This window comes from Hypanus sabinus, chromosome 10 (genome assembly GCF_030144855.1).
Source record: "Hypanus sabinus isolate sHypSab1 chromosome 10, sHypSab1.hap1, whole genome shotgun sequence".
NCBI lineage: Eukaryota > Metazoa > Chordata > Chondrichthyes > Myliobatiformes > Dasyatidae > Hypanus > Hypanus sabinus.
The window spans coordinates 25,737,510-25,759,761 of NC_082715.1; the positions used below are offsets into that span (position 1 = coordinate 25,737,510).

General features: G+C 38.3%; 1 protein-coding gene across 6 annotated transcripts in view; it reads right to left on the bottom strand.

Moving 5' to 3' along the window:
- ptprk (protein tyrosine phosphatase receptor type K) overlaps window positions 1–22,252 on the bottom strand; it is a 656,369-nt gene that overhangs the window by 272,863 nt on the left and 361,254 nt on the right. For all 6 annotated transcript variants that reach the window (XM_059981530.1, XM_059981528.1, XM_059981529.1 and 3 more), the window contains one exon: window positions 15,245–15,538. In XM_059981530.1, coding sequence (XP_059837513.1) covers window positions 15,245–15,538 — 294 coding nt within the window. The remainder of the gene's footprint in view (window positions 1–15,244; window positions 15,539–22,252) is intronic.

A 22,252-nucleotide genomic window follows, 5' to 3' on the forward strand; every position in this document is an offset into this window, starting at 1 on the left:
GCCACGTGTGTTCATTTCCATTTGCCCCGGAATCGGTGTGCCTTGACCACGGAAGAAGGGTTTTTAGCTAACAACGGGGAAATCAACTCCCAACGACTCTCGAAGGATTGACATCATAAAAGGACTGGGCAAGTTTTAACCCGTCTTTCTCGGAAACCAAAACGCTGCAGCTTGAACGAACTAAAAGTGACTTTTATATTTCCATCGGACAATACATTATCCCCTAGACAACGATAGAGCTATTTCTTATTGATTATTATTATACCCGCGCTTTTAGATTTAGTATTGATGACATATATTATCTGTATGTTTGCATTGATATTATTTTGTGTATTTTTATCAATAAATACTGTTAAAAATAGTACCATCAGACTTCAACGGAACTCTCTATCTTTGCTGGTAAGTGACCCAGTTATGGGGTACGTAACACTGGAAATTCAAGCAACACACAAAATGTTGGTATATTACACCAGCCGACTCACAGGTGAAGTGTCGCCTCACCTGGAAGGACTGTCTGGGGTCCTGAATGGTGGTGAAGAAGGATGTGTAAGGGCAGGTGTAGCACTTGTTCCGTTTACAAAGATAAATGCCAGGAGGGAGGTCGGTGGGAAGGGTTGGGGGGGGGGGGGTGAATGGACAAGGGAGTTGTGTAGGGAGCGATCCCTGCGGAAAGCAGAAAGGGGGGGAGGGAAAGATGTGCTTGGTAGTGGGATCTCGTTGGAGGTGGCGGCAGTTATGGAGAATTATACGTTGGACCTGGAGGCTGGTGGGGTGGTAGGTGAGGACAAGGGGAACCCTATCCCAAGTGGGGTGGTGGGTGGATGGGGTGAGGGCAGATGTGCGGGAAATGGGGGAGATGCGTTTGAGAGCAGACTTGATGGTGGAAGAAGGGAAGCCTTTTTGTTTAAAAAAGGAAGACATCTCCTTCGTCCTGGAATGAAAAGCCTCATACTGAGAGCAGATGCGGCAGAGGCAGAGGAATTGTGAGAAAGGGATAGCATTTTTGCAAGAGACAGGGTGGGAAGAGGAATAGTCCATGTAGCTGTGAGAGTCTGTAGGCTTATAGTAGATAGCAGTAGATAAGCCGTCTCCAGAGATGGAGACAGAAAGATCAAGAAAGGGGAGGGAGGTGTCAGAAATGGACCAGGTAAATTTGAGGGCAGGGTGAAAGTTGGAGGCAGCACCAATGCAGTTGTCGATGTAGAGAAGGAAAAGAGGGGGACTGTTCCACAAAGCCAACAAAAATGCAGGCATAACTGGGACCCATGCGGGTGCCTATGGCTACATCCTTGGTTTGGAGGAAGTGGGAGGAGCCAGAGAAATTATTGAGAGCAAGAACTAATTCCGCTAGGTGGAGGAGAGTGGTGGTAGAGGGGAATTGGTTAGGTCTGGAATCCAAAAAGAAGCAGACAGCTTTGAGACCTTCCTGGTGGGGGATGGAGGTATATAGGGACTGGACGTCCATGGTGAAAATAAGGTGGCAGGGGCCAGGGAACTTAAAAATCACTGAAAAAGTTCACAGTGTGAAGTCTGGCGTACTGACCTCTACTTGGCCGAGGTACAGCGACAATCACCTGATACCTCCTCTATTTACCCCCTGATCATGACCCCACTAAGGAGCACCAGGCCATTGTCTCCTATACCATCACCAACCTTATCAGTTCTGGGGAACTCCCATCCACTGCCACCAACCTCACAGTTCCCACACCCTGCACTTCCCGTTTCTACCTCCTATCCAAAATCCACAAACCTGCCTGTGAGTCGGCTGGTGTGGTATCCTGCGTCCGGTGCTCCCGGAGTGGCCTTTTATATATTGGTGAGACCCGACGCAGACTGGGAGACTGAACACCTACGCTCGGTCTGCAAGAGGAAGCAGGATCTCCCAGTGGCCACACATTTTAATTCCACATCCCATTCCCATTCTGATATGTCTATCCATGGCCTCCTCTACTGTCAAGATGAAGCCACACTCAGGTTGGAGAAACAACACCTTATATACCAGCTGGGTAGCCTCCAACCTGATGGCATGAACATTGACTTCTCTAAGTTCTGTTCATGCCCCTCCTCCCCTTCTTACTCCATCCCTAATATATTTAACTTTTTCCCCCCTCCTTTTTTTTCTCTCTTTCTGCCCATCACTCTGCCTGTTCTCCATCTCCCTCTGGTGCTCCCCTCCACCTTTCTTTCTCCCGAGGCCTCCCGTCCCATAATCCTTTCCCTTCTCTAGCTCTGTATCCCTTTTGCCAATCATCTTTCCAAGTCTCAGCTTCACTCCATCCCCTCTGGTCTTCTATCATTTTGCATTTTCCCCTCCCCCTCCTACTTTCAAATCTCTTACTATCTTTCCTTTCAGTTAGTCCTGACGAAGGGTCTCGGCCTGAAACGTCGACAGCGCTTCTCCCTATAGATGCTGCCTGGCCTGCTGCGTTCCATTAGCGTTTTGTGTGCGTTGCCTGTGTCTTGTATATTTGTTTCATGTTTCCAGAATCTGCATCATTAGTCAGTTGCTTCAAGTGAAACAATGGCACCACTTCGTTGGCTCAATTATGGAGACACAGACTCTTGATTTACCAATTAGTAATTAATTTGTTCTGGTAAGGGGCAAAGAAGAGGGAACATTAACTTATGCAGCAGCTTTTCATAAGAACAGGAGTAAATGCATGGATATCTCAGGACTAATCTGATCTTGGTTTCAAGCCCACTTTACAAAAATTTATCTTCGGGCCATCCAGCAGCGATACAGGCACTTTGCTCCACTAGTTCATGCTGACCACTCAACTTGTTTTAATTTCCTGCATTCAGCCATTAACCATCTTAGTCCCATTCCTCCATGTACCTACTGAAATGTTGCCCCTCAGATCCTGTTTAAATATTTCTCCTCTCATCCTAAATCTATGCACTGTAGTTCTGGACTCCCCTACCCTGCTACCAGCTACCTTATTTATGGTATGCCTCTCATAATATTAAATATTTCCGTAAGGTCAACCCTCAGTCTTCTACATTCCACAGAATAAAGACCACACCTGGCCAACCTCTCCCAAAAATCCTAGCTCTGGCAACATCCATGTAAATCTTTTCTGCACTCTTTCCACGTTAAACATAGCTTTGTATACAAATGCAACATAATGTCCAACTCTTATACTCAGTGGCTGGCTAGTGGCGTAGTGGCATCAGTGCCGGACTTTGGAGCGAAGGCTCCTGAGTTCGAATCCAGCCGGCTCCCCTGCGCGCTTTCCATCCGTACTGGGTTGAGCGTCGAGCTAGCAACTCAGCCTCGTAAAAACGAGAATGCCTGCTATAAAAACGCTATCACGACTCCACTCGGAATTAAGGGCTTTCATCTTCTTCTTCTTCCTATACTTAGTGTCCTGACTGATGAAGATCAATGTTCTGAATCCTTTTTTCATCACCCCGTCTACTGGTGATGCTGCTTTCAATGAACTATGCACTTATACTGCTGGCTCCCTCTGTCTCATTATTCTCCCTCATCCCTTACTATTTATTATACAAGTCCTACTCTGGTTTGGCTTTCCAAAATAATCATCTCATACTTATCTGTATTGAAACTCATTTGCCACTTCTCAGCCACTTCCCTATCTGAGGAAGGTACCCTTATAATCTACGATAACCTTCTATACTATCAACAAAACTCCTAGTTTTGTGTCATCCACAAACTTGTGAATTCGCTTCCAAATTATTTATAAAAATAATGAATAGCACGGATTCCAACACCAGTGACATGCCACTAGTCACTGGCTCAATTTCAAGAAACGTGCTTCAAACTCCACTCACTGCTTCCTACCTCCAAGCCAATTTTGAATCAATCACTCGACTCTCTCTGGCTTCAATGGAACCTAACCTTCCGGACCAGTCTGGCACGCGGAACCTTGTTGAGGTCTTGCTAAGGTCGAAATAAGTAAGTTTGCATTGATCTACATGATTTTCAACTGCGACAAAGGAGGAATTGCAAATCATTCTCGTGAACACTACCTGCATCAACATTTCATACAGTAACAGGACATTCAACCCACCATTAGTCACCCATTTAAACAAACCCTATATTAATCCCAAACATGAGAAAATCTACAGATGGTGAAAATCCAGAGCAGCACACACAAAATGCTGGAGGAACTCAGCAGGCCAAGCAGCATCTATGGAAAAGAGTAAACATTCAACGTTTCAGGTTGAGAACCTTCGTCAGGACTGATCCTACGTCAATCCGATTTTTTATTCCCTTCATGTTCCTGTTGACACTCCCAAGAATTCACTACTTGCCTACACACCAGGGCCAATTCACAGTTGTCAATTAGCCTATCAATCTTTGGGGTTTGAGAGGAAACTGGAACACTGATGAAATCACACTCAGTGACAGGGAGAACATACAAAATCTATACAGACAGCTCCCAAAGTTCGGATTGAACACTGGTGTTGTGAGGCAGTGGGTCTATGATGCCACTGAATTGCCCTGTGACTGGACAGTTTGAACTGTACTGAGGAAAAACCTGGCACCCAGTCACTTGCCCATCATTACAAATGAAAAGCTAGTGCAGATTGCTCAATGGGAAAGTCTCTTGGATCATCTTCCTAATATACATAGACATGGGTAAGAAACTGGAAAATTTACATCCATGTTCAGAAAAAAAGAGTGTAGGGATAAAGCATGCAACCAGAGATCAATCTGGTGGGGAAGGTTCCAGAATCAATACTCAGGGACAAGTCTGGATAGATTTGTGAAAGTTAGCATGTATTTGATTACCTTGTCTTAAGAACCATTCACAATTTTTTGTAAAGACATTGACATAAGAAAGGGAAGTTTTCATGAATGTCCTGAAGACCAATTCTGATGAGAATTTGCTTTTATTTGAATACAATTATTAACATAAATATGCACATTCCATCTGGCAGAGCAACTGCTTTGACTTTTGGTTGGATGACCATCAACACACAGATTTGCACCATTCTCTCAAAGGTACTAATATTTCTCTGCTAATTATGACATCTTCAAACCACAATAAAATAGTATATTTTACATGCAACTAAGCTGGAAAGGAATTTAATTTTACTTAGAAGACCTAAATTCTGACTGCAGTGGACATGTGAATTTGGAGATGGTCAAAAATCAGCTGAAGCTGACTTTACTGTTTCTCTCTTCAGAATACCCAAATAAAAACAATCATACTGAAGTCATAAAGTTTAGAAGACCAGTGCAAGCTGTGATGATTTAATTGGGAGACAACACCATCAGCACAGAAATTTTGTCAGGAGACATTCAGAAGTACAACATTCAGCAAAGGACAGGGAGAAGTGCTGATACAGGTAAAACCACCACTAGTAGATGACTATATTTCCAGTTTGCACTAAATCAAGTGACAACGATCACATTACCATTAAATGCAGCTGTAACAATATCCGAATTTATCTTTATACTTATGTTTTATATATAAATATGTATCCAAAAGTTCACCAGGTTAATAAAACCTTTGCTTGAGTATTTTCTACATTGCCTTTCCCATCGTGGTCATTTGTCAGGCTTGTCTCCTTCACTTTGCCTTTCATTCCTTTTATATTAATTTTTTACATCTTACCGTCTGCTGATGGATGATTGTGAGGTGCACTGTTTTTGAATAAGTCCTGACTCTGTTTCTATTTTAGACTGTATCTTCAGAAAACAAAAAACTCAAGGGAATTCAGGAGACATCGGAAGTCTTCAGGAATCACTCCAGAGCACAGTGCTCATCACTGAGATCTAGGAATTCCCCCTGAGCAGGGAATTATTCCTTGAAGTAATCTCCTCTTTCTGGGAGTATTGAATTGTAGAATTGATTTTTATTTGGATTAGTATTTTCGTTAATCACAGGATTCCTTACGAGATGTGAGAGGTATTCATTAGCCAGGTACAGGTACAGTAACATTTTCCTGCTGTCAACCATCAGATGCTCTGATCATTAAGTCAACGTCACAACATTTTGAGTGCTTCATGGTATGATTACGGTTGGAAGAGGAGGGAAAAAAATTTAAATTTTTGGACATTAGCAGTTGGTCAAAAAAAGTCAGTTTTTAATCCAATTATAACTTTCTGATGTAAGAGGACAATAAGTCTATTTACATTGATGTTAGAGAGTCAGCACAATATCATGAGTTAAAGGGCCTGTCCTTTGCTGTAACATGGAACTGGGCTGAGAAGTGGCAGATGGAGTTCAACCCAGATAAGTGTGAAGTGGTTCATTCTGGTCGTTCAAATTTGAAGACAGAATATAATATTAATGAAAATACTCTTAGCAGTGTGGAGGATCAGCGTGATCTTGTGGTCCCTGTCGATAGGACACTCAAAGCTGCTGCGCAGGTTGACAGTGTTGTTAAGAAGGTGCATAGTGTGTTGATATTCATCAACCAGGGGATTGAATTCAAGAGACGCGAGGTGATGTTACAGCTATGTAAGACCTTAATTAGGCCCCACTTAGAGTACTGTGTTCAATTCTGGTTACCACACCACAGGAATGACGTGGATACTACAGAGAGAGTGCAGAGGAGATTTACAAGGATGTTGTCTGGATTGGAGAGTGTGCCTTCTGAAAATAGTTTGAGTCAACTTGGTCTTTTCTTCTTAGAGAAAAGATTAGAGGTGACCTGATAGAGGTGTACAAGATGATGAGAGGTTTTGATTGTGTGGATAGTCAGAGGCTTTTTCCCAGTGCTGAAATGGCTAACATGAGGAAATATAGCTTTAAGGTGCTTGAAAGTAGGTAGAAGGGCAACGTCAGAAGTAAATTTTTCACAGAGTGGTGGATGCATGGAATGCACTGCTGGTGATGGCAGATACAACAGGGTCTTTTAAGAAACTGGTAGATAAGTACATGGAGCTTAGAAAGATAGAGGACTGTGCAGTAGGGAAATTCTAGGCAGTTTCTAGAGCAGGTTATATGGTTGGCACAACATTGTGAGCCAAAGGGCCTGAAATGTGCTGTAGATTTTGATATTCTGCATTCGAAAAGCAGCTTAACGTGTATAACCAGAGCTAGGAAACCTTGATGACTGAAACATTGTGGCTCTATTAAGACTTGCAGATCATTTGCATGTAGATTCTCAGCATTGCTGACATAAATCCAGCACAGTGGATCACATCAATAAAGCTGAAAGCGCCAAAGATTCACAGCTCAATACATTCCGTCCTCTCTCAGTCCTAATTGCTCAATTGTTTATTCTGAGATGGTTCTAGTTCTAGACAATAGACAGTAGGTGCAGGAGTAGGCCATTCGGCCCTTCTAGCCAGCACTGCCAATTCACTGTGATCATGGCTGATCATACACAATCAGTACCCCATTCCTGCCCTCTCCCCATATCCCTTGACCCCGCTATCTATAAGAGCTCTATCTAACTCTCTCTTGAATGCATCCAGAGTCTTGGCCTCCACTGCCTTCTGGGGCAGAGCATTCCACATATCCACTACTCTCTGGGTGAAAAAGTTTTTCCACATCTCAGTTCTAAATGGCCTACCCCTTAATTCTTAAACTGTGGCCTCTTGTTCTGGGCTCACCCAGAACGCTGGAACATGTTTCCTTCATCCAGTGTGTCCAATCCCTTAATAATCTTGTCTCTGGGGCAACAGCTCTTTCATTCTTTTCTCTCCATTTGTCACGTGACATTATACTAACTTCTGAAGAATGGTAGCAATCGCTTCCATTTTTTTAAAAACAGGATTCTGCTGCAATTTTCGGCAATGCTGTTAAGGAACATCAGCAAAGAAAGGAAATCTATTGGAGGCCTCTGGAATACAATTTATCATTAACAACCTGGGGGGGGGTTCCTATGGTATGGATTTATGCCTCGCAAAAACTGATGCCTTCTCCTCAAACTCTGAAGATTATCGTTGATGTTTCAGTGAGTTCACCTTATTCATCTATAACTTAGAAAAACAGGTCTGTTTTTCAGTTCTTTCACCTTTCAGTTCTGGCATCTTCCCCCTCCTTCTCAGTCCTGAAGATGGGTCTTAGCCCAAAATATTAACGATTTAGTTTTTTCCATAGATGCTGCCTGACCTCCAGCATTTTGTGTGTGTAGCTGTTAGATTTTCTCTTATACATAGATCAAAAGTGTACATTATACTCCAGAAATAGGCCCAAATAATTACACAACCATTCCCTACTCATATACTCTAAACTCCAACAAGAGAAGCATTTTATTTGCCTTCCTAATTACATATGAAGGTTCTAGAATATCAAAAAATAATAGTTGTGCAACATATTAAAAATAATTTGTGCTCTTTCTCGCCTATCAAAATGAAAGGCCTCTCATTTTTACAAGTTCTAACTTCATCTGCCTGCCACTTTCTTACCCATTTAATTGGTAATTAATTAATCTTGGCATGCTTTTCACCGCTCATGTGTAAACTAACTTTATATAGTTAATGAAAAAGGGTTACTTAACTCTCAGTCCCTCTGACCGGTAGGTAGCTAAAACCTAAGCAATACTAATCTTTATGGCATCTGAGCGAGTAACAGCCTGCCCACTTGGAATGAGCCATTTATTCTGGTTTCTGATCTTTCACCTGGCTACCATATTCCCCTCAACCCTCTGGCCTCTAATTTTGTGCAACATCCTTCTTGGTGGCACCAGAACCAATGACTCCTGAAAATACAGATATAACTAAATCTACGTTTTGCATCGTGGCCAATATTCAGAGAAAATTCTTTCACAACAAGAATAATTGAATTAATGAAACACAACGCAACACTGATGCAAACAACCACTGGCTGAAAATTAAACATTCAGTTAGATTTTCCCAAATTGTGTGGGTTTGTCAATTCATAGAAAGCAACATTCACAATCTTCTTTGAGGAAAAAAAAGATATTATACAAGCAATACCATATATGAAAGTATCTAGCCAGGGGAAGATACAGTGGTGCAGGAAGAGATGAAAAGATGCTGTAGGTATCTGGCTTTAGAGATAAAAACATATCAGACTCTCACTGGAAAGGAAGCCACAAATATATTGCGAGAGGAACCCAGCAGGTTGAGAGTGTTTAAAGTTGAAACCCTGCATCAATACTGCAGATCTTCTAGACCTGCTAAGTTCCTCCAGCAGATCGTTTGTGGCTTTAGTTTCCAGCATCAGCATACAGTCTTCAATGAAAATTAAGATGGGAAGTGAGGTAGAAGAACAGAGATGTTGTGGTTTTGTTTTATTGACGAAAGTGATGTTTTTATTCAATTGTCTCATTATGTGATCATTCAAGTCTACATTATTGACCACTAAAATCCAAAACTAAAGTCTTGCAATAGTTCCTTAAAAATTAGGTATATTTGCCAATCGCAGATTATATTGCTTACCTCTCCGTTCAGTAAAACTGTATGTTTTTATAACTATGGTACAAAATGCAAAGGGGATACTGTGATATTGAACACGTCCAAGGGTAACAGCTTCAGTTCAAGGAAAACTAACTGAAGTAAATTGTCACGTAATTTTGCAATTGTCAAAAACAGCATATTTTTCAAGACTGGTATTTTGAAAACAGTCACTATTCTACTTAAAAAAAACATCAAAATGCTAACATCCTTCAGGGTTCCACGTATTTCCTTGGCTTAAAGGGAGGTCCAGAAACTTAGGACAGAAGTCTATTTAAAGTCATAGAGTTTATGCAGCATGGAAGCATGCCAACTCAAGCTGTTTACTTGAGCTAGTTCCACTTCTCCACATTTGGCCTATCTCCTAAGCCTTTCCTATCCATGCACCTGTCTGAATGTCCCCCAAAGCCAACCTATACCTATCAGTCCTTGTTTTTCCAAATGTTGAGAGAATCTGTCCCTCGGAATGCCCTTTGATAACCTTACCAATACTGATGCTAAGTTAATCAGCCTGTTTTTGCCTGGCTTGTCCTGGCAACCTTTCTTGAACTATGGAACATTCACCAGCCCCTAATCTTTCAGTACCTCACCCATGGTTAACAGATAAATTAATATCTCCACCAGGATCCTTGTAATTTTTCCCCTTGTTTTCCACAAACTCATAAGACTTTAAGTCCTCCAGTCTTCATAACATCCTTGCGAATCTTTAACATTGTTGTGACTTCACCCAAATTCAACAGAATCTGGTATCATCATTGATTTAAAAAAAAATTGTCTCAGAGAACAGTCTTGTCATGGATGAAGCCAACACCTGATGTCAACCATTCAAATCTCCTATATCTAGGGGAGAACAGCTTTAAGGTAAGAGGTAGGAGATAGAGGGAATGTGAGGAAAGATGTTTCTTTTTACACAGAGGGTGGTGGAAATCTGGAATTTGTTGCCAGAGGGGGTGGTGGGGGCAGAAACAGGGCCTATTCTTTTTAGTATTAAAATGAAGCACTGTAGCATTGAAGACGGCAAGCTGAGAGCTGGAAAAAATATTACACTCAGTGGTCACATTATTTGGTACAGCGACTGCTCGTTAATGCAAATATCTAATTAGCCAATCACGTGGTAGCAACTCAATGCATAAAGGCACAAGACATGATCTAGAGCTTCAACTGTTGTTCAGACCAGACAGCAGAAAGGGGAAGAAATGCAATGTAAGTGACTTTGACCCTGGAATAATTGTTGGTGCCTGATGGAGTAGTTTGAGAATCTCAGAGACTCCTGCTCTCCTGGGATTTTCAGGCACAACAGTGTCCAGAGTTTAGAGAATGGGATAAGAAACACCTTGTTAATGAGAGAGGTTAGCGGAGAATGGCCAGACCATTTCAAGCTGACAGGAAGGCGACAACTCAAATAACCATCTGTTAACTGTGGTGTGCAGGGGGGCAGCTCTGAACGCACAACACGTTGAACCAGAAGTGGATGGGCTACAGCAGCAGAAGACCAGGAACATACAGTCAGTGGCCACTGAGTGTAAACTGGGACTTGACGACCAAAAGAACCCAATGACCTGAATGCCCTATTTCTATGTTAAATAACTCGGGTGACATTAATGGTCATGATATCAGTGGACAATTTGGCCACAGTAGGTGAAATAGAGGGGAGGCCCAGCAATTTTATGCAGCTGCAATGAAGCTGTTTCTGTAACAGATTAGTTTTCGTCAGGGCAAAACAAACCAGAGGCTGTACAGAAATTGGCCTCATTGAAACAAGCTCGCAGACAGGGAGATGGAGCTGGGTAGCAAAACATGAAAATTTTAGCAGGCCCTGAATAGCAATATTCGCAACCTTTCAAGTAGAAGGCAAAACACAATATATTATCTTAGCAAGCAAGAATTAAGGTAATTAATAATGAAAACACCTACTGTAGCAGCAGCAGCCGCCAGCAGAGAAGTGAGTGGATAAACAGACCATGAACATGCAGCTATGTGCAAAACCGGAAGAGTTGAAGGGCTTAAGGGGTGACCATGAATAGCTGCCTACATTTTATTCTTCTGAACAACTCTGTTGTTTTACAGCCAAAGTTATATTTCATCATACTAATTCTGTGTATACTTTAGGAATCAGGGAAGAGTAACATTAGATTTTCTATCAAATTTATAGCACTGCACATAAATATTAAAAACACAAACTACATTAGTTTATAGTCAAAATAAGTTTAACCTAAGTAGAGTCTAATTGGGATGGGCAGAAACAAATTAACCTTAACAGGGCTTTCGTTGAAGTATTTGCTAGCATTTTGAAATCTTAATCTGCGCAGTCAACCCAAACACCCTAGAAATAAAGCTCTATAAATATTAACAATGCATTTGAAATCAGTAAGCTTTACAGAAAAGTCTAAGAAACACACCACTGTTTTGTTAGTATTTAGAAAATCACCAGCCATGAATTTCAGTACAATATCTTATGTATATTGAAGAGAGAGAGGAAATAACTTTGTAAACTAATCAAATCCTCGCAGTATAGTAAGGATTGAAAATGTTGGGAATGGAAACTGACATATGTAGCAGTAGTAGATGACATTGGTGATGCCACAGTTGGAATACTGGGTATAGTTTTGAATTCTATTTTGTAGGAAAGATGTTATTAAGCTGGACAAAGACTTTGGAGAATGTTGCCTGAGTTATCGGGAAAGATTGCGCAGGTGGAGGCTTTATTCCTTGTAGCATGGAAGACTGAAGGATGATGGCACAGAGGTGCACAAAATCATCAGGGCATAGATTGAGTGGATGCACACCATGTTTTTCCAGGGGAAAGGAAATCAGTAACTAGTGAACATGGGCTTTAGTTGAGAGGGAAAGGACCAAGGAGATCATTGTGGACTTCAGACATGCTAGAAGCCACACTCACGTCCCTATCTACATCAATGGAGCTGTAGTGGAGCGTGTATCAAGCTTCAAATTCCTTGGTGTCCACATTTCTGAGGATCTCACCTGGTCCCTGAACTTCTCCATCCTGATCATAAAGGCGCAATAGCAACTTTATTTTCTGCAGAGCATCAAGGAAGCTCACCTCTGTCCCAGGATACTGATGGACTTTTACCGCTGTACCACTGAGAGCATACTCACCAACTGCATCTAAGTGTGGTATGGCAATTGTCCTGTATTGGACTGCAAAGCTCTCCAGCGTGTGGTGAAAACTGCCCAGTGGATTATCGACACCCAATTACCCACCACTAAGAACATCTACCATAAATGTTGCCTGGGCAGGGTGAAAAGCATTATCAAGGATGCAACTCTCTCTAACCATGGAATTTTTACTCCCGCTCCCACACCAGCAGGCACAGGAAGAGCTTCTTCCAAGGCTGTGACCCTGCTGAACCTCACATCACAGCGCTACGCAGTACTGCACCCATATTGTACTGTCTCAGTACTTTCATATTCGTGTGCTGTAGCACTTACTTTTTATTCGCAGTTATTTTGTAAACAACACTATTCTTTTGCACTTCTGGTTAGATGCTAATTGTACTTTATTGGCTTTGTATCTGTACTCGGTACAATGACAATAAAGTTGAATCTAATCTAATCTAATTTAAATGGAACTTCTTCACACACGATATAATGTAACCTGCCAAAGGGAATGACTGAGACAGGGACAGTGACAACATCTGAAAGACATTGGGATAGGTATATGGACAGAAAAGACTTTGAGGATGTGTGGGCAAAAAAGCTGATTTAAAACTGTGACAACTGAGTATTTCTTGCACAATTCAGGAAAAACATATCAAAGCATTGAAGCACTATTTTCTAAAAATATTGTTCAGAAATGATGGCACAGTTAAAGCGTGAAGGCACACACTCAACAACTCTAGAACAGCTTCTTCCACTCTGCCATCCGATTCTTAATGGACATTGAACCCATGAAAACTATCTTACTACTTCCCTTAATCCCTAATTTTGCACGACTTATTTAACTATTTAATATATAAAGATTCAAAGGTTCATTTTATTGTCAATGTATGCATGTACGATACAACTTTGATATTTGTCTATAATAGCTATTGAATACAGGAAGACCATGGGTGTTCATTAAAGAAAGATACCCACCCCCCCCCATCATGAAACAGAAAACAATTCACAGGAGGGAGGGGGAAGGGAAGGGGAGGAGAGGGAGAGAGGGAGGGGGAGAGGGAGGGAGGGAGGGAGAGAGGGAGAGGGGGAGAGAGAGAGAGAGAGGTGGGGAGTGCGTTGTGTGTGAGACATAGTCAAGGGTATGTCGCAAAGATAGAAAGGGGTAAAGAGAAACAGGGGAATTTAGAATGTCATGCAAAGCAAGCATGTTTAAAAGCCAGGGTAAAGTACACTGCTGCACAACATGACATTCTCTTAAAGGAATAATGCAATAACTGAACTTCTCCATCCAAAATGTGAGAGCAAAAAAGATTTAAAGCTATGTCGACAGATTGTTTGGATGAACAAAACTTAAAGTGGAAATAAATATTTCTTTGTATGATTCAGGAAAATGAAAATATCAAAGCATTGAACTATTTTTTCTTTAAAAATGATGTTGAGAAACAAAGGGACAGTTAAACAGCCAAAGTAAATAAAAAATAATTACTTGAAGACCAAGTTTAACACTGCTTTGTGCAGGAAAATGGTAAGGTCAGAAGAGGTGAGGAGATCATTTTTCTGACATTTAAATAAGGAATTAATTAGAAGGGCATGCGTTTTGGGAGAGGTAGGGGAAAGAAAACTCAGTCTAGCTAAAAAGGAACTAAAACCACTGCATTAATAATAAAATAAAAATTAGATGACAGAAGGTGAAAGAGATCAAATCTTTTTAACTGCAATAATCATGAAAGAATAAGCAATTACTTAATAAGGAGAGTTGAGCACTGTTCACTGATTAAAAGGAAATATGCAAATGTTTTATTTTAAAAACTAATTTAGACTTGACTGTAGTAAATAAACAGTGCCAAAAATTTGAGAGCTTCCAAGCCAAGTGGATCACAACCTTGTTGTTGGGTTTGTAGGTTTGCATTCCTCAATGATCCAGAGTTGACTGGAGTCAGGGCTTTATGCTTTGGGCCTTGGCAGGGTCACCCATTCTCAAAAGGTAGAGGTCACACTAAGAGTGGTCCACAGGTCCTCCAGGTTTGGGGCTACAGCTCAGGGCTAAAAACCTTGACTGGTAAAACAAAATTGTTACAGAGATAGCAATGAAAAATCCTTCTGCATCTGAGTGTGATGGATGTGATGCACCAAGTGTGATCTACCCAGGAGCATTCAGCAGGGGGCGTGTCCAGACAGGCACATAGTTCACCACAGGATGGTATTCCTGAGCCTCCACCTGGGACTTGCTTGACTGACGTTAGTGAAAGTCGAGAGGAAGCTACTGACATGATGGAGGAAGCCCTGAACACCGCCGGAGATGGAGGACCTTCATCTGTTCTAAATGCCAGCAGTGTAATGGGCCATTAAAAAAAAGTGAGGATATGAGGATATGAATCTCAAAATAAGAAAATATAACTGTCACAAAATGCTTAGATTTTGCGAAAAAAGTTAAAGCCTAGGGTTTTCATTACAGTAGATCCACGTCAATAAAGCAAATAAAATGCAGATGTTGATAGTATCTTCTACTGTATAACTGCAAAGCATTGTTAACTTACCTGTTTGCATCTACCTCCCCAGCTTTCTTTACTTTTCATACTTTCTTAGCTCGTTGCTTGTTCAAGTAGATAAGTTAACATTTCTGAACATGTCTAAGTAGAATCATCATGATACCAGCATATATATTGATAACAATACAAGTATCTACTTCATTTGCAAATTGTATTGTTCATTCTTGTTGCTAATTTCAGAAAAAATGCCATAGGATTAAGGTTACATAACCAGAAATTGTATTGGACCAACCTGCACATTTGGTTCTAGTGATGAGTGGGGGACCTGGTAATCCCGTTCCTCCTTCACCTGGCCGTGTCAGCAAGACTCTGATTTCATATTCCGTGTCTGGGTCCAGATGCCAGAGCTTGTAAGTTGCAGCATTTACAGCATGGATTTCAGTCCAAGATCCACTAGTCATGCAATATTCCACTTCCTTCAGAATGATGGGACCATCACCGATAATTGAATTTGCGTTGAGCTGGATTAGCAGATAGGTAGGACCAACACCAAGCAGATGGGGTGGTGCAATTGGCATGGGTGGTTCTGTACAGGAAAGAAATTATGCCCATTAATATGCAGCTTGAATTTCAACTACTAATATTCATATAGTTGATGGTTATTTTAAACACTTAAAAGAGCTAAATATAAAATTTTCAGATCAATAATGTTGAAATGAATAATTATATATCTGGAATAAAAATGTTGAAATTATTAGTCAGTCATCAGAAAGTGCTCTCTTCCACACCAGAAGAAACAAAGTAGCATGACCACTTACTCAAACGTCTCCTGTTAGTCTACAAATGCAACCATGAGGTTCCAGTTGTCTCTATCCCACTGTGATCTTTTGCAAAGGCCAATGAAACCTAGCATGTGGATTACTTCAATCACCAGTACTCTGAACCTAAACTCACCTTCACGGGCTCTGCACAACTCTTCCTCTCAGTATTCTTTATTTACACAGCTTATTATCTTTTACACAAGTCTTTATGTAGATTGTTTAGTGAGATTCTGTTGTATTTCTCCACCCCCCCCCCATAAAAGCCAGCAAGAAAATAAATCTCTCAAGGTAATATATGATAACATGTACATGCTTTGCTAATAAATCTACTTAATTAATAAACATTAGGAAATAGCACGTGGCCCTCAAAGTACTGTACATTACAGCAGTCAAAAATCTGCACTTACTTTATTTATTATTATTATTTTTCCCCCCTTTCTTCTATATTATGTATTGCATTTGAACTGCTGCTGCTAAGTTAACAAATTTCACATCACATGCTGGTGATAATAAACCTGATTCTGATTCCGATTCTGAATTCAGCAATTTCAGATAATCCAGACTTTCCAATTTGGCCAGTTCTGATGTAAAGTCATCAATTTGCAGTGCTTTCTAATTTTTCTTTCCTCTACAGATCTTCAATGAGTGATGCCTCAAAAAGGAGGCATCCATCGTTATGCACCATCATCCAAGCCGTGCCTTGTTCTCATTGCTATCATCAGTTTCCAGAGCCAAAATTTGATTTTCATCTTTTGGAGGATCTTTAACCTGAAATAATAGTTTCCCCTTCACAGATGCTCCATAATCCAATAAATGTCTTGCAGAATTTTGTTTCAGATTTGTAGCTCTTTGATTTTCATTTTAACGTACTTACAGACCACTTCTACATTTTCTTAAGCATGTAACATAGGGTTTGTTTTACATGAATGCCACGAGTGATCTACAACTACGCTACTAGCAAGTTTGATGAAAAAAAGATGGCTATCAAACGTCAATGCATGCGTGAAATTTCCTCAGAACATTATTGGAACTGAAATGACACCATATGCCCCTGAGCAAAATTAGGTACCAAATCATGGTAATTCCTTCAGCATTGTTCATTCAGGATTTAGAAGTACAAATACTGCAGTCCTGTTTGATTCTGCCTGGATTTTCAGAACATTTCAGCCCTCCATATGCAGTTTCTAAATGCTGTTGCCTTTATCTATATCCTGCTTGCAGTATTAACAAGCCCCAGTAACTGAGCAAATCAATGGATATTGGAATTTGGGAAAAAGGCAGAAATATAGCATTCTCTCCACCTGTTACAAAACCATTTGTAAAAAGGTCACCATTCAAGATTCTTTAATGTCATTCCTGTATACAAGAGTAAGGCAAATAAAATAATTGTTACTCCAGATCTGATGCAGCACACAAAAAAAAACACAAAAGGAACACAATTATAATAAAAAAGCACAATAAATACAAACAGATAAGATAGCATAAACATAGATAGTATGTAGAAAAGATGGCAGATGGGAAATAATAAAGTAGTGGAGGAGTTAGTGGGAGGAGGTGTTTGGTTTTTTAATATTTTTTAAATTAAATTTTTAAGAGAATTACATACAATGAATAGAATAATAGAGTAATGAAAATTATTAACCCTCCCCCTCACCTTAACCCTTCCCCCCCTTAACATCCCTGTCTAAAAAAAAGAAAAAAGAAAAAAAAAGAAAGAAAGAAGGAAAGAAAGAAGAATTGCCTGGATATCGGAGGATCCCCACATGCACCATGGAGTTCAAAATAACTTTAGTAAATATCTTTATCTTTTCCCCAAATAACAAATAATTTTATCTTCAAAGGACCTATATATTTAATCCTATCTTTTGTAGATAGGGGTGCCAAATTTTCAAAAATATATCATATTCATTTCTTAAATTATAAGTAATTTTTTCGTGGAATGCAGCTATATATTTCATTATTCCAACGGTCCATAGTTAAATATGAATCTGATTTCCAAGTAACTGCAATAACTTTTTTGGCTACTGCCAATACAATTTTTATAATTTTTTTCTGATATTTATTCAATTTAGGTTTCGGTATTATCCCTTCAATATTGCCTAATAAAAATAATATTGGGCTATGTGGAAGTTGTATTCCAATAAATTGTTTCAGTAAAAGTCTTAGATTTATCCAAAAAGGTTGAATTTTAAAACAAGACCAAGTAGAGTGTAAAAAAGTACCGATTTCTTGATTACATCGGAAACATTGATCAGATAAATTTGGATTTAATCTATTTATTTTTTGTGGTGTAATATATAATTGATGTAAAAAATTGTATTGTTCTAATCTAAGCCGGACATTTATTGTATTTCTCATACTATCAAAACATTGTCTTGACCAATTTTTTTCATCAATTTTAATATTCAAAACAGTTTCCCATTTGTCTCTACTTATGAATTCCTGGTTTAATTGTCTGTTTTTGAATCAAATTATACATACAAGATGTAAATTTTTAAATTTTTCCTTTTTGAATTAAAGTTTCTATTTCATTAGGTTTTGTCATTAACATTGTTTGACCCAGTTTATCTCTTAAATAGGCCTTTAATTGAAAATAACAGAAAAGAGTGTTATTTGATATTTTATATTTATTCTTTAATTGATCAAACAACATCAATATACCTCCTTCAAAACAGTCACCTATATATCTGATCCCTTTTTGAAACCCGTTATATAAAAGTTGATTATCCATTGTAAAAGGAATAAGTCTATTTTGAATTAGGGTTCTCTTTGCTAATAAAGATTTCTTTATCTCATCATCCACACTTACCTTATTCCATAAATTGATCAAATGTTTTAATATGAGAGATTCTTTCTTTTCCCGTATCCATTTGGATTCCCATTTATATATAAAATCTTCTGGTATATTTACTATCTTATCTAGTTCTATTCTAATCCATGCCGGTTTTTCTTCATCAAAAAACGATGCAATAAATCTAAGTTGATTTGCTTTATAATAATTCTTAAAATTTCGGAGTTGTAACCTTCCTAGGTCAAATTTACATGTCAATTTTTCCAACGATATTTTTGACATCTTACCTTTCCAAAGAAACTTCCTCACACATTTATTCAATTCTTGAAAAAACTTCTGGGGCATTTGTATTGGTAATGTTTGGAATAAATATTGTAATCTAGGAAATATATTCATTTTTACAGCATTAACTCTACCTACTACTGTTATTGGTAACATCATCCATTTATCAAGATCTTCTTGTATTCTTTTTCAATAATGGCAAATAATTTAATTTATTTAAGTTCTTTATATCATTATCGACTCTTATACCTAAATATTTTAAACTATTTGTTGGCCATCTAAATTGAGTTACTAATCGACATTGACGATAATCCCCTTTAGTAAGGGGTAAAATTTCACTTTTATCCCAGTTTACTTTATACCCTGATATTTTCCCATATTCTTCCAATCTGAAAGATAATTTATGCAACAAATGCAGTGGGTTTGTTCAATAAATCAGAACACCATCAGCAAATAAATTAATCTTATATTCCTCCTGGTTAACTCTGAAGCCCCCAATATCTGGATCCTTTCTAATTAATTCAGCTAATGGTTCTATCGCCAATACAAATAGGACAGGTGATAATGGACAGCCTTGTCTCGTTGACCTTGTTAACTGGAATGAAGTTGAAATTTGACCATTTGTCACTACTTTAGCTTTGGGACTAGTATTTAAGGTTTTAATCCATTTTATAAAAGATTTTCCTAACCCATATTTTCCCAATACCTTAAATAAAAAGTCCCATTCCAATCTATAAAATGCTTTTTCTGCATCCAAAGCAACTGCCACACTCATTTCCTCTCTCTTTTGTGCCAGATGAATGCTAAGTAACCGAGTTACATTATCCGCCAATTGTCTATTTTTAATAAAGCCTGTTTGATCCATATGTATTAATTTTGGTAAATATTTAGATAATCTATTAGATAAAATTTTTGCTATTATTTTATAATCCATATTCAACAAAGAGATAGGTCTATATGATGTTGGTTTTAAAGGATCTCTATCTTTTTTTGGCAATACTATTAGGATCGCTGTCGAAAAAGATTGTGGAAGTTTATGTGTTCTTTCCGCTTGATATATTAACTCCATAAAGGGAGGGATTAATAAATCTTTAAATTTTTTTATAAAATTCAGGTGGAAAACCATCTTCTCCTGGGGATTTATTACTCTGAAGTGATCCTAAAACTTCTTCAACCTCTTTTAATGTAAAGGGCATATCTAATCCGTTCTGTTCTTCCGAATTCAATTTTGGAAGAGTTATTTGTGATAAAAAAAATTCTACCTCAGCAAACTCATTTTGTGATTCTGATTGACATAATTCAGAGTAAATTTTTTTAAAAGTTTGATTAATTTCTAAAGGTTTATAAGTAATTTTATTTGCACTTGTTCTAATTGCATTTATTGTTTTCGAAGCCTGCTCTGTTTTCAACTGCCAAGCAAGAATCTTGTGTGATCTTTCATCTAATTCATAATATCTCCATTTAGTTCTCATAATTACTTTTTCTGTTCGATATGTCTGGAGTGTATTATATTGTAGCTTCTTATTAACAAGTTGTCTTCATTTTTCTTCTGTCATATATCTTTGGGATTCTTTTTCGAATTTTATAATCTCTTTTTCTAATTGATCTATTTCTACCATATATTCCTTCTTAATTTTAGGTATAACATTATCTGACCCCTCAAATATGCTTTCATCGCTTCCAATAATATAAATTTATCATCAACTGAATATGAGTTTGTATCCAAAAACAATTGGATATTTTTTCATAAAGTCACAAAAAATCTTGACGTTTTAATAAAATTGAATTAAATCTCCATCTGTAAATCAATTCCTCCTTATCCATCATTATCATTGTAATTATCAAGGGGGAATGATTTGACAATATTCTCGCTTTATATTCTACACTTTTCACTCTATCCTGAACATTCATTGATAATAGGAAAAAAATCAATCCTTGAATAAGTTTTATGTCTATTTGAATAAAATGAATAATCTCTTTCTTTTGGATTAATTCTTTTCCATATATCAATCAAATTTAAGTCTTTCATCAATGATAAATTTAGCTTTATTACTTTTGATTTTGTAATAGCCTTAGTTGACCTATCTAGAACTGGGTCTAAACAAAAGTTAAAATCTCCACCTATTAATATTTTATCATGTGCATCAGCCAAATTCAAAAAAACTTCCTGTATGAATTTTGCATCTTTTTCATTTGGTCCATAAATGTTCATAAGAGTCCATAATTCCAAAAAGATTTGACAATGTATAATCACATATCTCCCCACAGAATCAATTAGTACATTTTGTATTTTAATTGGTAAGGTTTTATTAACCAAAATTGCAACTCCCCTTGACTTTGAATTAAATGAAGCTGCAATAACACTTCCAACCCAATCTCTCTTTAATTTCTGATGTTCTGTCTCTGTTAAATGTGTTTCCTGCAAAAAAGCTATATCTCCTTTCATTTTCTTAATACACGTTAAAACTCTTTCTTTTTACAGGTCCATTAAGCCCATTAACACTAAAACTTAAAAAATTGAGTAAATTAGTCATTCATAATATCTTGGGGAATCTCTTTAAAATTCTCCATGTTGCTATGTGTCTCTCCCCCCAATCATCCAGGCAAAAAAAGAAAAATAGAAGAAAGGTAGATAGTGAAGAAAAAAATAACAAAATACCCCCCCCCACTAATGTTGTGAATGAATAGAAACACAACATTACCCCCCTCCATTTTACGGGTCATGGTAATTGCCATGATTACACACGTGAATCTCGCAGCAATCAATCAGAAGCTCCTCCAGCTCCCCCGTAACAAAAAAGTGATATATATAACTGAAGAAGAAAAAAATTAATATCTCTACTCCCAATTAATATTCATTAATTTTTTTTTATCTTGTTCCCCTTCTATCATATACTTAACGTATATTTGTATATTCTACTCGTAGATGTCCATCAAATCCAATCCCTATCTCAGTCTTCAGCTTTAATCCATTTCATTTCCATAATTCTTTAACGCATCTTGCGAATATTAGGAAGTTCCTGTACAAACTCCTCCGCTTTCTGATGATCTGTAAAAAACCTTTCTTCGTCATCCAAAAAAATTATCAGTGTTGCTGGGTAGCTCTATATAAATTTATAACCCTTTTCTCCCAAGATTTTTTTCACTGAATTAAATTCCTTCCGCCTCATCAAAAGGTCGTAACTTATATCAGTATAAAAAAGAACTCTTCTCCCTTCTATCATCAATGGCCCATTTCTCTTTCTGGCACCTTGAGCAGCTGCCTTCAAGATCTTTTCTTTATCTTGATATCTTAAACATTTTATCGAGATTGATCGTGGATTTTGATCTTGTTGGGGCTTTGATCTTAAAGTTCCATGAGCTCTTTCGATTTCAATTAACTGACTTCCCTCTTCCATTTCCAAGA